The 18623-nt window shown below is 40.5% G+C and overlaps 1 protein-coding gene across 2 annotated transcripts in view; it reads right to left on the reverse strand.

Annotated features, from left to right (window-relative positions):
• elmo1 (engulfment and cell motility 1 (ced-12 homolog, C. elegans)) overlaps positions 1-18623 on the reverse strand; it is a 197267-nt gene that overhangs the window by 1424 nt on the left and 177220 nt on the right. For both annotated transcript variants that reach the window (XM_041808742.1, XM_041808743.1), the window contains 4 exons: positions 15638-15750; positions 7333-7440; positions 7028-7110; positions 3528-3605 (listed from right to left, as the gene is read on the reverse strand). In XM_041808742.1, the coding sequence (XP_041664676.1) occupies positions 3528-3605; positions 7028-7110; positions 7333-7440; positions 15638-15750 (382 nt within the window). The remainder of the gene's footprint in view (positions 1-3527; positions 3606-7027; positions 7111-7332; positions 7441-15637; positions 15751-18623) is intronic.

An 18623-nucleotide genomic window follows, 5' to 3' on the forward strand; every position in this document is an offset into this window, starting at 1 on the left:
AGAGAGAGAGAGAGAGAGAGAGAGAGAGAGAGAGAGAGAGAGAGAGAGAGAGAGAGAGAAGGGTATAGAACAAAAACTAATCAGGATCAAATTCATACTCACAAAACCTACAGAGCCTATAAAAGCATTCACCTCCTTGGTTTTTATAAATCAATCATAGTCAATATAATTTGCCTTTTTGACAAAAAATTTACATAAAACCTGTTTAGTGTCAACATAAAAACAGATTTCTACAAAGTAATGTCAATCAAATAAAAATCTGAAATGTAAAACAAGTGACTGCATAAATATTCACTCCCTTCAAGCCAGTATTGAGCAGAGTCACAGCACTGAGTCTGTGTGGGTGAACAGACCTTTTCAACTCCAGCCACTAATCCTCTACTGGATTGAGGTCTGAGCTTTGACTGTTGTCTTTAAACCATTTCTGTGTAGCTTTCACTGTATGCTTTGGCTCATTGTCTTACTGTAAAATAAATCTTCTCCCAAGCTGTAGTTCTCTTGCAAACTGAATAAGGTTGTCCTCCAGGATTTTCCTATATTTTGTCGCATTCATTTTACCCTCAACCTTTACAAGCCTTCCAGAGCTGGCTGACAAGAAGCATCCCCACAGCACGATGCTGCCACAAATGTGCTTCACAGTGGGGATGGTGTGTTTGGAGTCTTGTCTGATGGCCCAAAGCTCCATTTTGGTCTCAAAAGACCAAAGAAATTTCTACCAACTTGGCCATAGAGTCTCCCCCAGCCTTTTGGTGAAATCTAGTCCAGATGGTTTGGTGAACTCTCCCAAAAAGTCTGATTTAGGTAGATTTACACATGTGCAATATTCCTTCTATCTTTTGATGATGGATTTAACTGAACTCTAGGGGATGTTCAGTGCCTTGGAAATGTTTTTGTATCCATCCCCTGACTTATAATTTCAATAACCTTTTCTCTGAGTTGCTTGGAGTGTTCTTTTGTCTTCCCTGGTGCAATGGTAGCCAGGAATATTAATTAAGTAGTGGCTCGACCTTCCAGACACAGCTGTCTTTATACTGAGATCACTAAGGCACATTCACTGCTCTCAGGTGATCCCCATTTCACTAACTGTGAGTCTACTAGTGCCAGCTGTCTGGACTTCTGTTGAATTTTGTCAGTCACTCTAAAGGGACTGAATATTTGTTATTACTTATTTTACATTAAAACATTTTACTTAATTGACATTACTTTGTTAAAATCTGTTTTCACCTTGACCTCAAAGAAGTTTTTTGTATTTTTTCTGTAAAAAAAAAATCCAAATTATATTGACCATGATTGACTTGGAAAATCAATAAAAGGGTAAAACATCCAAGAGGGTGAATACTTTCTAAACTCTCTAGCTCTAATCATACATTTTCAGACTCAAAGCAAGCTTCTATCAGTGCACATCACAGACTCCACCTGCTACAAAGGCATAAAGGCATAAAAGAGGCTTAGCACAGAGGGAGGAGGCCTTGTGTACACTGTGACTCAGGAGAAGTACAGCAGTGATGCCTTCTTCACTCCTGTCCTAAATACGAACTTCTCAGTTTTGAAAAAAATCAGGATCCAACTTTTATGGAGAATGTGAGTTGTTCTGAAAAGAAAGTCTCTAATGGGGAACGGGAAAATAGACTAATATCAGCTTAAATTAAGGATCTTTGGACTCAAAAGGGATCCATACTGTTTCCTAAGGACACAGTGAACTGTTGACATTGATATGTGGTCATGAATCAAGTTTTATGACATAATATGGACTTGTTTTCAAATACACAAAGCAGAGCCTGAAGGCTCACATCAGCCTGATTTCTGCCACCATGCTTTCTGTTACTCAGTGTCTGGAACTACAAAGACTTGTGCTGCCTGTAACGTTACATGCCTACAATCTATTTGACTTTTGTCAAACAAGATCAATCCAGTTCCTTTGAAAAGTTTTCTTTAAATCCCTTCGAGCTTAACTCCAAGTTATGTCTTAAGTCAATCAAGACACATCCATGTTAAGTATTTTCTGAGCCTAAAACACACAGCTTTAAGGAGCATGATGACATACACACTGTCAATATACATTACACATTTGTCAGGCATCACTGATTTTTCTGCTTCTTTTGTATGAGGACTACAAATCTCCATTATTTTTTATTATGAATTCATCTAAAGTTATATACTACTTATTATTTAGTGAATAAAATGTCAATAAACCTACCCCTGCTATCTCAACCAATTCAACCATCTCTAAATAAAAATATGTAATGTAATATAAGTGACTGCATAAATATTCACCCCCTTTAAAGGGACTGACATAATTCAACAGAGGTCCAGACAGTTAGTACTAGTAGTCTCAGTCAGTGAAATAGGGATCACCTGAGTGCAGTGAATATTTTAAGTGTTTGTAGTATAAAGACACCTGTGTCTGGAAGGTCCAGTCACTGGTTAATCAGTATTTCTGCCTACCATTACACCAGGGAAGACAAAAGCAACTCAGAGAAAAGGTTATTAAACATTATAAGTCAGGGGATGGATAAAAAAAAAACATTTTCAAGGCACTGAACATCCCCTAGAGTTCAGTTAAATCCATCACCAAGAAATGGAAGGAATGTGTAAATCTGCCTAGATCAGGCTATCCTCACAAACTGAGTGAGCATGCAAGAAGGAGACTAGTGAGAGAGGCCACCAAGACACCTATGACTTCTCTGAAGGAGTTACAAGATTCAGCAGCTGAGATGGGAGAAACTCTGCAGACAACAACTGTTGGCCTGGTTCTTCATCAGTCAAAGCTTTATGGAAGAGTGGCAAAGAGAAAGCCACTGCTGAAGAAAACTCAGATCAATCTGGACTAGAGTTCACCAAAACGCAAGTGGGAGACTTCATGGTCAAGTGGAAGAAAGTTCTTTTGTCTTTGGGGAATGTTCTGGGGTGGTCCAGTCAAAACTCAGACCTCAGTCCAATAGAGGATTTGTGGCTTGAGATAAAAAGGGCTGTTCATCCACACAGGGTCGGTGCCGTGATTGCAGCCAAATGTGACTTTGCTAAATACTAGCTTGTAAGGGGTATATATTTATGCAGTCACTTATCTTACATTACAGATTTTTATTTGATTGACATGTAGGCACTGTACAACTTGCTTAATGTTAACACATAATATATTTTGCTAGTGCTGTAAAAAAAGCAAATTATTTCAAACAATGCAAACTGTTATAGGTACAATAATTTTCTCATCTTTGTTGTAAAAGAAAAAAAGGGCTTAGTCTAGTCTATTTATACCAGCTGTTCCTGAGCAAAGGCATTCTTCATACAGGTAGACAACTGAGACAGCTTGTTGTTTGACAAGAAAGGTTTTGAGAAGTGCTCTGTCATTGTTTGTAAAAAATAGGATAAAAATATACATTCAGAACTGCTAGAATAGGTTGTAACTGTCATTTACAGTACAGATCTACACTTCTCTCTACACTGTATTCCTAGGGAAGACCTTCCACTCAGTGCAATCACACATGTTCATTCTGTCTGACACTATCAACAACCCGCCGTGGGCTTACCTCATGCTTGTCAGGAGCAATAAAGTTTAAATACTCGTCGGACTCATAGAGGACAGAGAAGGCCAGCTCCAACACCTCCTGGAGAGAGGACAGAGGGAGACACAGAGAAGGAGGAGGGAGGGGGAAAAATGGTGCACAGACGGGGCAGGAGACACAGGCGGTGACAGTGGAGGTGGAGAAATAAAAGAAAAGAGTAGGAACAGGTGAAAATTACACCACAGTGCTGCTATTCCTATGATATTTCCCTCTCTACCTCATGTCTTATCACCATCTGTTACATCAGCTGTACATCAGCTCATCGAGTATCAGCGAGGGAGCGCTCCGAGAGAGAAGTACCTCAGATAACCTCAGATACTAGATAGAGACGGAAACGTGGAGGGAGAAGGGGGATATGCAATGATTTTAGGTGCTTTCCCTTAATACGTGCTGTGGTCTACTGTTAGAGAGATGTTGGACATAAAGACAGAACAGAGACACTGACAGCCAGATCACTTTACATTAAAGCAGAAAATCTAATGCTGGCTTGTGATGTGTGTGAAATTTGTGTCTGATTTACTAAGTGGGCAGATAATTAAACAGCAAAAGACTGGAACTGCAGACAGTGTATGCTGGAAACATTCAGCTCAGCAGAGGGATGGAAACCAAATGTCACATATACAGAACATTCAGAAAGTAATTAGACCTCTACATTTTTTATCAATTTTATTATGATGAAGCCTCATGCTATAGTAGAAAAAAATCTTTTATTAATCTACACTCAGTACCCCACCATGACAAAATAAAAACAGAATTTTAGAAATTGTTGCAAATTTATTCAAAATAAAAAACTGAAACATCACACTACTGTAAGTATTCAGACCCTTTTCTCAGTACTTAGTTGCACCTGGTTATGATGCAACAAGCTTTGCACACCCGGATTGGGGGATCTTCTGCCATTCTTTCATTTTCAAAAAACGTCTCAAGCACGACCTGTTCACCACAGCCTACAGTCTTCACTAAACCACCCCTTACACCCATCCTACCCATCACATATTTTGTCCATGTCTTTTGTGTTTCTTGTAAAGCCTCCTTGGGTTTCTTGAAAGGCGCTATATAAATTCCAGATATTATTATTATTATTATTATTATTCTTTGCAAACCCTCTCAGGCTCAGTCAGTTTGGATGACAACTCAGGCTGGGCCTCTCTCAGACATTCACAGAGTTGTCCCTAAACCACTCCAGTGTTGTCTTGGCTGTGTGCTTAGGGTCACTGACATGTTGGAAGGTAAATCTTCAGCCCAGTCTGAGGTCCTGAGTGCTGCAGAACAGGTTTTCATTGAGGATATCTCTCTACTTTTCTCCATTCAGCTTTCCCTCAACCTTGACCAGTCTCTCAGTCCCTGCTGCTGAATAGCACCCCCACAGCATGATGCTGCCACCACCATGCTTCACTGTTGGGACTGCACTGGGCAGGTGATGAGCTGCGCCTGGTTTCCTCCAGACATAACGTTTAGAACTGATTGATTACATCAGACCAGAGAATCTTGTTCTCACAGTCTGAGAGACCTTCAGGTGCTTTTTTGCAAACTTCGAGTGAGCTTTCATGTGTTTTGCACCGAGGAGAGGCTTCTGTCCAGTCACTCGGCCATAAAGCCCAGATCAGTGGGGGGCTGCAGTGATGGTTGTCCTGGAACTTTGTCCCATCTCCACACAGGATCTCTGGGTCTCAGTCAGAGTGACCATCAGCTTCTTGGTCTTCTCTCTTACTAATCCTAACTCCCCTGATTGCTCAATTTGGCTGGGCTACCAGCTCTTGGAAGAGTCCTGATTGTGCCAAACTTCTTGCATGCGAGAATTCTGGAGGCCACTTAACTCTGGAAACCTTCAGTGAAGCAGAAATGTTATTTGCAGCTTTCCCCAGACCTGTTCCTTTGATCTCATGGCTTGGTTTTTGCTCTGATATGCATAGTTAGCTATGAGGCCTTCTAAAGAGGTGTGTGCCTTTCCAAATTATGTCCAATCAGTTCAATTTACCACAGGTGGACTCTAATCAGGGTGTAGAAACATCTCAGCAACGATCCAGAGGAATAAGAGGAACCTGAGTTAAATTTACAGTGTTTTTGATGAGCTCATGATGGAGTCCTGTAGTACTGAGTAATGTATATTTTCTGAAAGCACTTTATAAGGACTTTATATTTCACAATCAAAATCTCAGATCTTCTTCCGTTATGTGGCACTAAAATAATTCAAACTGTCCATCTAAATTTAATGGACCTTAAAAACCTTCTCCTCTTTCTTTGCTGTTATAAAACATATATATATACATTTCTTATGACATGGTGCTTCCTTTACAGACTGATGTAGTACATCTCACCCTTTTCCTCGTATTTTTCCTGCCATCATTGACATTTCAATAAAATATAGCTCAGTTTGATCGTCCTCTCCCTACCACAGCACATTTTCAATAAAGCTACACAAATCAGCACCTGCTCTTTAGGGGATATGGTAAAGGATTTGGACTCGTTGAAAATTGCATGAAATCGAATATGGCGGAACATTCAATCCTCCGTGCTGATCATGCACCCTCCAGTCATCCTCTCTTTAAGATGAATGTACATAAAGCGTTGGGATGTGCTCCAGTAATGAGATGAAATAAAGAGCTCAGATGAAAAGCAAACAGCACTTCCAGGTCAGTGCACCTGCTGCATAACGCACATGTCTCGAGGCACAGACGGTGTCTGAACCTGGGTAAACATTGCCCTGAGTACAGTGTTACAGGCATGTGTGTATTTGTTAGGGATAACTGAAAAAGCAGAACTGCTGATAAAAGATACACTTTAAAGACAGTGACCGCCACCTCAGCTTCTGAAAATTGGCGAAGCTCTGTTTTAAAGCTTGTAGAGGTGACTTTGTCTGGCCTTGTAACAGTGAGTAATGAAATGTTCTTGTGTTCTCATTCACAAGTCCGGGACGGGCCTGCTAGGCCCCCCTCAGGTCATTCTTCGAGACCTGCACTTATCGACAAGGTAATAAAGGAGACAAAGCATGGAGATGGCATGCTCCTTTATCTTGGAGGCTATTTATCCAGGATCCAATATATCAGACTCCTGTGGGTGTGTGTGGGGTGAAGGTTTGTAGAGGCGAAGAGCAAAAGATGTGTACACAGACGCTGACATGGCGGCGCTTTCATCCTGGTTCAGGCACGGCAGAGGGCGAGCTTGTGTTACCTTCAAGTTTTAACAGCAAAGAAAGCACGTCAGCATGTTTTTGTTGGCTATGGTGTGATGTGTGTCTGTAGCTACAGCACTGCTCTGTAATTTATTTCTGATGAAAATGTCTCTCTGCGTTGTGCACTGACAAGCAAGTTATTATGTTATTTCCCCAAGCAAATTTATGTAACCGACATCGTGTTATGCAACTCTCAGAAACACACTCATTTGCAAGGAAGGATGGATGCACGCACACCCACTCACCTACACGTATGCATTTGAACACGTAAGTGCACACTAACACATACTACCTTGTTTTGCTTTAGGGCTCCCTTCTCCTTCATGTGAGGACAGTCTTTGCCAGTGATAACAGCTTTGATATCAGCCACAGGCACTGCAGAGAGGATGGAGAACAACAACAGAACAGCTGTGACAACTGCGTAGCAGCAGATGGGAGTCGTATTTAGTCATTAAAAGTTTAAAGTCTTGCCACATATGTGTACTGTATACAGAGTATAAATGCAGACAGTTGTTGTCTCTCCGTGCATGCCTCAGGAGCACAATTATTGTCACATGAAGTGAAATAAAAGCATCAGTGACTTCACTAGACACTCACGTTTGTCCTGCAAAGAGTCGTGGGGTACTTCTCCCTGAGGGCTCTCCTCCAAATCTCCATAGTGCAGGACTTTATGGTTCGGAGACAAACGACAGTACCAAAACTTATCTGGAGAAAACACAAGGAGAGAGACAGATTCAGAGAAATTATGAAAAAGTCAGCGGCTGGCAGGAGACATTGTGAGGGATTTCATGAGTCACCCAACAGGAGAGAAAAATTAGCATGAAAAAAAAAAATCTGTGACAAAAAGGAAAGAAGAAAGATAACAGCCGTGAGGAAAATCCACAGATGGGCCGTGATTCTCTGCATGAGGGAGGGATTTTGACGGGCAACAAAACAGACAGTTGGCCTTCATCCTTTTAGCAAAAGATTTAACACAGGCAAGCTGAGATCTTAAAAGGATATTCAGGCTTTTTTTTCCTCTAAGAAAGATGGAAGCAGCTATGGACTGATCCAAACTTGCACCAGGTGCCTTACAGAGTATTAAGCCCAAATTACTCCCCATCTAAGACATCTATTAAAGTCTTCGTCTTTTGTCATAATGATATCTAATTTTACATAGAAATTATAAGGAGCCTGCTTGAAAAAAATCCAGTGGGAAAGAACAGAGCATAAATAAAGCTTGAGTCATCATTTTTATTGCATATAAACTAATCCTAGACACTTTACTGAATCACTAGTAAAGCATTTAATTCTAACACTATATTAATGCTCAAGAAGAAGAAGAATCAAGAATCAAGCAAAAAGCATGTACAGTGCATTCAGAAAGTATTTACACCCCCTACGCTTTTTAAAATTTATTATGTTGCAGCCTGATGCTACAGTTGTTTAATATCAGAGCAAAAACCAAGCCATGAGGTCAATGGAACTGCCTACAGAGCTCAGAGCCAGGATTGTTGATAGGTACAGATCTGGCTCTCCTCAGTGCAAAACACACGAAACCCCGCTTAGCGTTTGCCAAAGAGCACCTAAAGGACTCTAAGGTTGTGAGAAACAAGATCCTCTGCTCTGATGAAACCTAGATTGAACTTTTAGGCCTAAATCCCACACGTTATGTCTGGAGAAAGCCGGGCACCACTCATCACCTGGCCAATACAGGCCAAAACAATATAGAAACAAGTAAAGAGGGTCTTAAAACTTTTTGAATGCACTGTATATTTGTGTTTCTAATGTGTTATAGATAATGAGTATCAACTGAGGCATGCAGCATTTATGCATTAATAGTAATATGATGAAGAACCATAATTAGTGCTTTATGGTCCCTTTCAGCTCACTTTGGTTAAGCCACTGGATGACTTCCTGCAGCCACATTGATGTAAAAAAGGTACATGACTGGTCCATTTTAGTCCATCAGACTTATCATACTGAAGCGGGGAATTTTGACCAAAATGCCTCTTCAGAAAACAACAGATCACGTCTCTGAGTCCAAGTACATGTCTGATACAGTCTTTGGTTTTATAGCAGTATTAAGACATAATTCATATTTGAGTTTGGTGTGTTTTATACTGGCGATGCTGTGATGTGTAATACTATAGCAGTGAATGCCTAGATCCACCATCTGTGTCTGAAAAGTGTTGCTCCCTCAAAGCCTCCACCCTTATGAGTCTGACTCCAGCCTGGTGTTCTTCCTCAGTCCCCTGCCAGGGTGAGCAGAGCTGGCAGAGAGCGCGGCACAGACTGGGGAGGTCTGCCTGGCGTGCACACGGTCGGTTCCGTCCAAAACATAATTGCTGAAAATAGACGTTTGGCGGTGCCAGGATGGTGCGACGTGGCATCGGTCCACAAGAGAGCGAGGAAAGATGTGTGTGGCAGCTGTAACATTATCGACTTTTCAGCTTAACTGGTTTTTATTTGCTTTTGCATGTCTATACGCGCACATATGTTCCACTCTGGCTTGGAGGCTATTGTGGATTCAGTTTTATTCTTGTTTCACTTAATCTATAATTGTCTTCATCTGATTCAGCTGCCAGAACGTGGGTGAATGCTGCAGAGAGATTAAAAAGAATCAGACCAAATTTCCACTTTTAGTTTTCGCTTCAGTGCAGCTTTAACACAAGATTTACTCTCTCCAGCCCCGAGAGCCATTACCTGCCAGTAACCCTGCACTTAAAAGATTATACAGGTAGTGCCTCTTAACTTCAAAACAGCATCACCCTGAGCTTTTAGACAGACGCATCCCCCCTCGTAATGGGCAGACAGGCACTCTGGAAGGTAGGAAGAGTCATCTGTCCTGAAGTCGGTTAAATTAATATTTGATGTTGGCGCTGGAATCCCTGCAGGCTGGAGGACTTTGAAATAGTCGTACAAGATGCTGAGGGAGAGGAGTGGGAGGCGGTGGAGAGGATTTTTATGCATGCTTATAAATTTTACTGAGAAAGTTTCCAGAGGAATAAACCAACGAAAGAACTCTATTATGCCAAGTTAGTGTTACAGAAGCATCCTTCTGGCTTTGATTTAATGCTTATTTCATGACACTCAGTAAAAATGTAACTTAATATAGGGCACTTTTTATCCAAGTTTTTTTTATATTAGATCTGCAAGATAAAATGCTTATCATGTAGTTCTTTTATGGCAGTGCAAGTACCAGTAAATGGACAACGACTCAAAGGGGGCAAAACATGGACAATTATGGGTGAAGGGAGATGAAGGTTGGATGTGTGGGGAAGGCTGTAGGAAGACTGTCTAAAACGAAGAAGTATATGACAGCACCTTAAATATACAGCCAAAACATTGGAGCTCCCTCTGTTGACTTGCTGCAGGAAAGAACATAAAATCTGCCTTATTAAGTTGATAGATAAGACAGCACATTAGGGTAGAGTTGAAGGTCAGGGTTTGATCCTCAGCTCCTGCAGTCACATGTTCATGTGTCCTACGGCAAAAAAATTAACCCCAGATTGCTCCTACTGCTTAGCCTTAAAGGGATAATTCAGTATTTTTGAAGTTGGGCCTTATGGGGTACATAGCAGTAGTAGTGGCACTAGCTTTCGATGATTTTAGTGAGGATTGCTCCTTTAAGAAGGAGTCACTGGTTGTACCGGCCAGGAAGCTAGGCTATAGCAAATGGTTACAGTTTTTCCATGGAATTTAGTGAGTTTTTGGTTTAAAAAAAAGGGCCACAAAACAGTGGGGGCTCAAACCTATCCACCATTAAAAACTTTTAGAGCGTTTTATTTTTTAAACTAGAAAACCTCTGTGTTTTCACCACTATTTTGCAATGCAGGCTTCGGCTACCTGTAACGTGCCCTTAACCTTGCAAAGCAAGGTTAAGGGTGTTTCTCATTAGTGAATCCATCTTGTATAGTTCCCATCTGAACCGTTTGGTCCTGGTTTGAAAGTGACAGAACCAATCAGCATCGAGGGGCAGTACTCTTGGGCGCGGCAGAGTCGTGACGTAAGCAAGCAGCGAGAAGAGGCCAGTGCAGTTACGGCGGAAGACATTAGCGTGGATGCTGCTAAAGCTTCAGTTGTATCAGATTTTGACGACATTTCTTCATTAAAAGAAGAACAAAGAACAGCATTGAGTTGTTTTCTTTTCAAAAACGACAAAAGTCGTGTACTGACATGTCTACAGTTGCCATGTTTCATGTTATACAGCTCTCTATGAGGTAATACTCAGTAGCAGCGCACTTCGGTTTGGGACTACGACATCACATTTTGTTGCTCTGATTGGGCCATAGAGATGTGACAGACAGATCACCCTCTGAGTTTTTTTTCAAAGGCTCTGCCCTTTCCCAAACGCTGTGTATGAGAGGTTTTCCAGATGGATGTGTGAAACAACTCCATCTGGCATGTCAGGTTAATGTGCTCTTGCACATTTTGTGGCCCATTTTAACCAAAAACTCGCCAAGTTCTACCGAGAAACTGCACCTATCTGTTACGCCGTGTAGCCTAGCTTCCTGGTCGATACAACCGCAAGTCCTTCTTAAAGGAGCAGTGCTCACTAAAATCACTGGAGGCTAATGCCACTACTACTGCTTTGTACCTCAAACCACCCTTGTGCAATTTACGTAACATTTTCATAAGGCTGACACTGTAGATGTGCGCATGAGAGGTTTCATGCACACAGCGAACAAACCGTTCCAGAAAGCGCGGATAAAAGCTGTGCACTGTGTGTGAAAGCTACAGATATGAACAAACTAGACTAGACTTTAAAGCATTTAAGGATAAACATGAAGCTCTGCATTTGTTCCTTTACATTTATTTTCTGGTGGAAATTAGTTTGAATTAAAATCAGAGTTGGTCATGTTGACCTGTTGCAGTTTGAAGTTTTTTGTTCTTTTTTTATAAAAAAGTTAACAGTCAGTCACACCACCATGTATGCGGGCGGCCAAGGTTCATGTCTGACCTGCAGCACCTTTCCTGTATGTCTTGCCCCCTCTCTTTCTCATCCCAATTTCTGACTCTATCCACTGTCCTCCTCTCTAAATAAAGGTGTAAAAAGCCCAAAAATATATTATTAAAAAGTTTAATGCCAATAATAAGTTTTTAGGGACTGGTATCATCCAAAATCTTTGTCAGGAGGTTAGACCTGCAACATTTGGGAATTAGAAATGGCCAATAGAATTGATGCTACAAAAGCACAACACTGTTTCAAGAAAAGAACATTTTTCATAGATTAAGCCTCCTGTTTTGGCTCTCAAACTGCACTAGATTGATGTTATGAACTTTAAATGTATAATTTTTTTTTCCAGCAGAGCATGAACCCAGAACCTCCTATAAAATTCTAAGTCCCCCCACCATAGTCTCTTAAAATCCTGTGGGACAAACTGCTGCAGGGACACATTGCCCATCTTTATGTTTAGTCAACGGTTCATATTCATGCACAACAACAAAGATACGAAGTACAGTGTTATACAAGCCTTGCAGAGAAACGACATGTCTTCAGCTCCTTGAGGAGTCCTTACAGGAAGGCAGTCAGTGAGATGTAACAGCAGATTGAAGCTGGTGTTACCCTACAGGCGAGTGTGCTAAATTAAATCCAGTGAGACTCATGAACAGCTTCATATACTGCTGCATGTTGGAGCACTAGGCCTGAATAACAAACAGTTATTTTTCTGAGTTTAGTACAGCTTCTTGTACCAGCATGAAGATGAGTTTGATTTTTAAAAGCATCTTAAGTCAGTGACTCTTTTTATGTATAAAAGGCTGACCAGCTTAAGTCAAGCAGCTTTGATGATCAGATACTGAACCTCTGTGATGGTGTCCATCTGGACCTAAGTCCTGCAATGTCTACTCAAAATCCACTTTTCTTCTCTCTAAAAATTCTTCTGTGACTGTTAATCTGTCTTCGACAACATCTGGATGACAGCTGCCAAGATAAATTACACTCAGGGTTTCAAATGCCAGGACATATCGGAGTGTGTAGAAAAATGCACCAGGTTATTCACAGTTTGTTCCCACTTATCGTACAGTCGCTGCAGGGAAGACGACGACAGTGACTCAATCACAGCAAACCGACCCACAAACCTGAGCTTGACTTTACAGTTTGTTTTTCTTCACTGTTTTCGATTTTGTAGACAGAGAGGGGTGAAGGAAAGTGTACCGAGGAGGAGGAGGGAGTGAAGGGTTCAAGTCTCAGACGGATTAAATCCTTTTTGACTGAGGAGCAGCATATAATACAGTCTTAATGCAACTACTGCTACTCCTCTCCTTCACTCCCTCTTCACCCTCTCTCTAGTGGCAGGAAAAAGAATATTAGCCTGAGTGATTTAAAACACGAGGATCTGAGCTTGCCTCTGGGTTTGTACTCTATTATTCTTCTTCTTCCCTATAGTTTTAAATCAAAGGAACAGAAGACGGAATAACATGAATTTTTGAACTTAAATAAGTCAAAAGAATATTTCTGTTTTGCTTTTGTACAAGATTTGAAAGCTACCAAAACATTTAACATATTCTACTACAGGCACGTATCTATCTTCATCAAACTCTCCTGCAGAATTCAAAGTGACTGCTGTTTGCTCTTCTTTTTGTCTTAATGCTCTCTCTTAAATATTCCACTATAAAGAGCCTATAAAAATGATTCACCCCCTTGGATATTTTACCATTTTATTGATTTTGTAAATTAACCATGGTCCATATAATTTGGCTTTTTAACAAAAAAAAATCACAAAAAACTCTTTAAGGTCAAAGTGAAACAGATTTCTACAAAGTAATGTCAATTAAATAAAAATATGATATGTAAAATAATTGACTGCATAAATATTCCCCCCCTTCAAGTCAGTATTTATTAGAGTAGAGTCACCTTTGGCTGTAATTGCAGCTCTGAGTTGGAGTGGATATGTCTCAATCATGCTTGCACATCTGGACACAACAATTTACTTCATTCTTTTTTGCAAAACTGCTCAAGCTCTGTCAGGTTGCAAAAGGATCCAGGGCCAGCTGCTGAGAAGCATCCACACAGCATGATGCTGCAACCATCATGCTTCACAGTGGGGATAGTGTGTTTGCAATGATGTGCAGTGTTTGGAGTCTGGTCTGATGGCCAAAAAGCACAAGTTTGGTCTCATCAGACCAAAGAACTTTCTTCCACTTGACCATGGAGTCTCCCACATGCCTTTTGGTGAACTCTAGTCCAGATTTAATCTGAGGTTTCTTCAACAGTGTCTTTCTCTTTGCCACTCTCCCATAAAGTTTTGACTGGTAAAGAACCTGGCCAGCAATTGTTGTATGCAGAGTAGGGGTGTAACAGTATCTGTAATATCAGAAGCGTCCAAATACCGTCCAGAACAAGTGAGCGTTTCAAATGGTATGTCTTCAGGGCAGAAACTGTAGTTTTTTTTTAGAGGAGTAGAGCTAATAGACGTGGGAACTACAGTTAGCATTGGCCCTTGCATACCCACCCTGCTTTGCGCTTCACTCCATTGCTTGATTCTACACCATGAAAATGGCAGATGCATGTTGTAGCGAGGGAGAGACAAGTGACAAAGTTTTTGCCACTTGATAAATCATCATCCCGAAAAGATTTGTGGAGATCCAAGGAGCAAAATCCGGCCAGGCCAAAAAACTCTTAAGGAAGCGTTCACAGTCCCATGTCCCCACGACAACATGAGGGCTCAACAGATCGTATATCTGTGAATGTCTGCAAAGACCTACTAATGTTTTAGAGGTTAGTGAACAATGAATCTAAAGTAAAAGTACATATCTTTGAGCCTAATGCACACCTACTGCAATTGTTGCACATATTTGTAATATTTAAAGTGCAACTGTTCTTTAATAAATGCAGATGCTACTTTTTTTTTTGCCAAGTCTTCATTCGTTGTTGTTGTTTTTTTTTTTTTAATTTTAATATCACAGTAAAAACCGTACCGTGGGCTTGTTACTGAGGTGTTATCGTACCATGAGATTTTGATACTGTTACATCCCTAATGCAGAGTCTCTCCCATCTCAGCTGCTGAAGCTTGTAACTCCTTCAGAGTAGTCACAGGTGTCTTGGTGGCCCTCTCACGAGTCTCCTTCTTGAGCACTCAGTTTGTGAAGATGGCCTGATCTAGGCAGATTTACATATGTGCCATATTCCTTCCATTTCTTGGTGATGGATTTAACTGAACCCTGGGGGATTTTCAGTGACTTGAACAGTTTTTTGTATCCATCTCCTGACTCAAACATTTCAATAACCTTTTCTCTGAGTTGCTTGTGGTGTTCTTTTGTCTTCAAGGAGTAATGGTAGCCAGGAATACTCATAAACCAGGAACTGGACCTTCCAGACACAGGTGTCTTTATACTACAAACACTGAGACACATTCACTTCACTCAGGTGATCCCTATTTTAGTAATTGTGAAATTACTAGCACCAGTTGGCTGAACCTCTGTTGAATTATGTCAGTCACTTTAAAGGGGGTAAATATTCATGCAGTCACCTGTGTTATGGTGTTTGTATCTGCACATCTTTGCATGCCATAAAAAGTATGAATGGGCAAAGAAGGGGGAGAAATATCTTTTCATGTGCTTCTCAAAACTCAAAGATGCGAAAGAATTTTGTATGTGTTCTGGTAAGACGTGCCACTGCACTCCTCTGCCTTGCAGGCTGACAGAGACAGAAAATGTGATCCACAGAGGTCCTGAGCTTCAAAGATCTCCTGTGATAAAGATGGCAGCTTCTGTGGGTGGGCTTTTTATAATGCAAAGGGAATAATGGAAAGTTTTTGGGTGCAGAGAGGAGGGATAAAGAATGAAACTTTTGAAGAGACAAGTAAGATGTGCCCTTGTGAACACAGCAAAAAGAGATCTGAATTTGAAAACCAGCGTGGCTTCGATCTCTTCTTGTTTGTGCTTGTATACATGTTTGTGTGGGTTCTGTTTGTCTCACCTTGCCTCCTGCGACTGCTTATTTTCCTGAAGCAAGTTCCCTCACACAACCTGTTGAGCCTCTGCTGCTTGATCAGCTCCATGATCTCAGGCTGGATCTTCTCCCTCAGCTCCCTGCAGAGAAACAGAAAATTGGTTTCAAAAATTTATCTGAAATCTTGTTAAGCACGTTCGTTCTGCAGTGGTAGGATGCCAACAGCAGCTACAAGATCTGGACGTGAAATCTTACAGATTTCTAATGTTTGCTGTCAGCTTGCAATATTTATCAAACTGATATTTTCTCCTGAATCTTGCCTGTCAGGAGGGAACAAAGCATGCACACCAGCATGCATATTTCACTCTGAAATATGTCATATGGCACCCCAAAGGCCTGATAGCTGTCTCTTATTCATGCATCTTCATGTATGTGCGCCTGTGTTGCATATGAATGTGAACTCATCATAAATTATGTATAAACCTGCCTGAGCTGTGCTGCTTCTTCTCCCTGTATGTAATTCCTCCACCTAAAACTTCAGTGTTTGTGAATCAGATGTACCTCTTTGTCCTTTATTCCTCTCCATTCTCTATCATCTAATTCTTCAACTTACATGCAAGTCCTTCCACTAATGTCCCTGATCACACTTTTGTCCCTCCGTCCATCTCTCTTGCTCTCTTTCCTTCTAGCTCCTCTGTCCTTGTCTCTCCTCATCCGTCTCTGCTGCTCGTCCTTGCCATCCATGTGTTTGCCTCATCAGCGGCTCCAGTCATTACACTGATCGCTGGCCGGACATTCGTTCTGACATCTTTGAAAAAAAACAGCTAGTAGGAAGGGCGTGGTTCAATCATCGAGAGGAGGGATAGATGATGATGGAAGCTCAGATTCACCGCCTCATGATTTTTTTATTCTGGCAGGTGAGACTGTGATGCTGCTCTCTTTTCTCAGGAAGGTACTACAGCTTTAATCTAAAGGAATCCATTCAGGATATCACAAGAGAGCAAATAAAGGGGCAGAACTCTGCAAATGACTGGTTTCTATCAGGTGCTGAAATCCTGCTTTGCAGAAATGTACATCTCTGCATCGGTAAGTCAATTATTTTAGAACAGAGGTGATAAAGGGGACCTGCATGGAATTGCTTACAGCCTTTTAATCATCATATAATTGTGCATTTAAAAGGAGCCTTATACATTAAGACTAGGGCTGTCAAAAGATTACATTTTCCAATCATGATAAATATCAGGATTTCTGTAGTTAATCGCAATTAATCGCACATTTATTCAAGCTTTTTAAAATTCTGCATTTTAAGCTGTTTTTGTGTCACTTTTGATTTTTCCATCTTAACCTAAGGGTGATAGACTTCTAGCTTAGATACAGACAAGGGCTGGTTAATTATTCAAATTTAGATTAAATTGCAATATGGCCTGTAGAAAATTTCAAATCGTAGAAGGTGCAATATTTGTGTCATCTGAAATGTGAGTCAAAATTTGTTTTTAAATAAATAAATTAAATCTGTGGAATTATTGCTTGTACTTGTTGGGAAAAAAAACACAAGTTGAGGAACCTTTGGAAATAATCACATATTAAACTGAAAATGTAATACTGGAAAATAACAACTGCAATTAGATTATTTTCCCCACTTGTTCAGCCCTACAGACCTGCCTTTACAAGAATATCAAAGATGTTAACTAGGGCTGTCAACAGAATAACATTTTTCCAGTCAAAATATTTGGATCTCTTCAGTTAATCACAATTAATCGCGACCATTTTATCCAGTTTAAACAACAAACAACAACAACAACAACAAAAATTCACTTTTTTGGACCAAAACTGTTTTTGTGTCATTTTGGATTTTTCTGCTGTCTTAACCTAAGGGTAACTGACTTCTTGTTTGGTTATAGATCTGCTTTTATCAGAAGATTACGGATTTTAACATGAGCTTAACCACAGTCAAAGAAACTAGTTATGGATCAGAAAGGATAAACAAGGTTCAGATGACTTCTGACTTTCCACTGAGCTGTCTGTGACACTGAGCAGTCAGCAGCTAAACTGGGTCTGGGTAATCTCTTTGTCTTCAACATGACAACGACCCAAAACATCCATGGCACCTAGTGAAGAACTCCAGAAGACCAAAGTGAACCTTATTGACTGGCCTGACCAAAGCCCTGACTTTAATCCCATTGGGAGCTAAAGACCAAGGTCCATGCCAGAAGAACATCAAATCTGGAGGAGCTTGAGAGGTTGGCCAAAGAAGAATGGGCTGGGATTCCTCAGGAGATGTGTCTAAGACTTGTTGAAAACTGAAATAAATGACTGCAGGCTGTTATCCAGCAAAAGGGAGACACAGCTAATTATTAACATCAGGGGATCATTATTTTAGACCCTGGTAGGTTTTGTTTATTATGAGATCATTTTATTATGGTGTGCAAAGTTAAATAATGTTAGCATCCAAAATAAAACAAGGATGTTTGGAAAAACTGTGTTAAAAATTCCTTGCTCTTTTTTACAGCACTTGAGAAATACTGTAAATTATAAGCCCAATAATTACCTTCAGACATCAATAGTTACCGTTTAGAAATAGTACAGCTTTATGCTGATGGTGTTTTTTTAGACATCATTTTTGTTTCTTTCTTTTTTAAGCTCATAAAGAGGCATCTGTTTTAATATCTTTCTGTTTCATGACTGGCCAAAAACTGCTTATGGGAGTTTGAAGGGATTAAAGAAAAAGACTTTTTACAGGAGTCAGTTTTAACCTGACACCATTCAGAAACTCCTGAAGCTTCTTTTGATGTTTAAAATCATCCTCTGCAATAATTCACAGCATAAAAGTGGCAGCAGATGCAGCAGGTAACACAGAGCTCCTTTAATCTGCCGTCAAACACGCTCTGCTCATGACGCTGAGCAGTCATGACTGTACTCTATTGATTTGAGGAAATTTTCCACCCTCATGCTGCAGGAGAGCAACTCATCCACCTGTGATGTTTAGAACAATTATTGGTGATAAAATGTTTTA

This window comes from Cheilinus undulatus, linkage group 16 (assembly GCF_018320785.1).
Source record: "Cheilinus undulatus linkage group 16, ASM1832078v1, whole genome shotgun sequence".
Taxonomy (NCBI): Eukaryota; Metazoa; Chordata; class Actinopteri; order Labriformes; family Labridae; genus Cheilinus; species Cheilinus undulatus.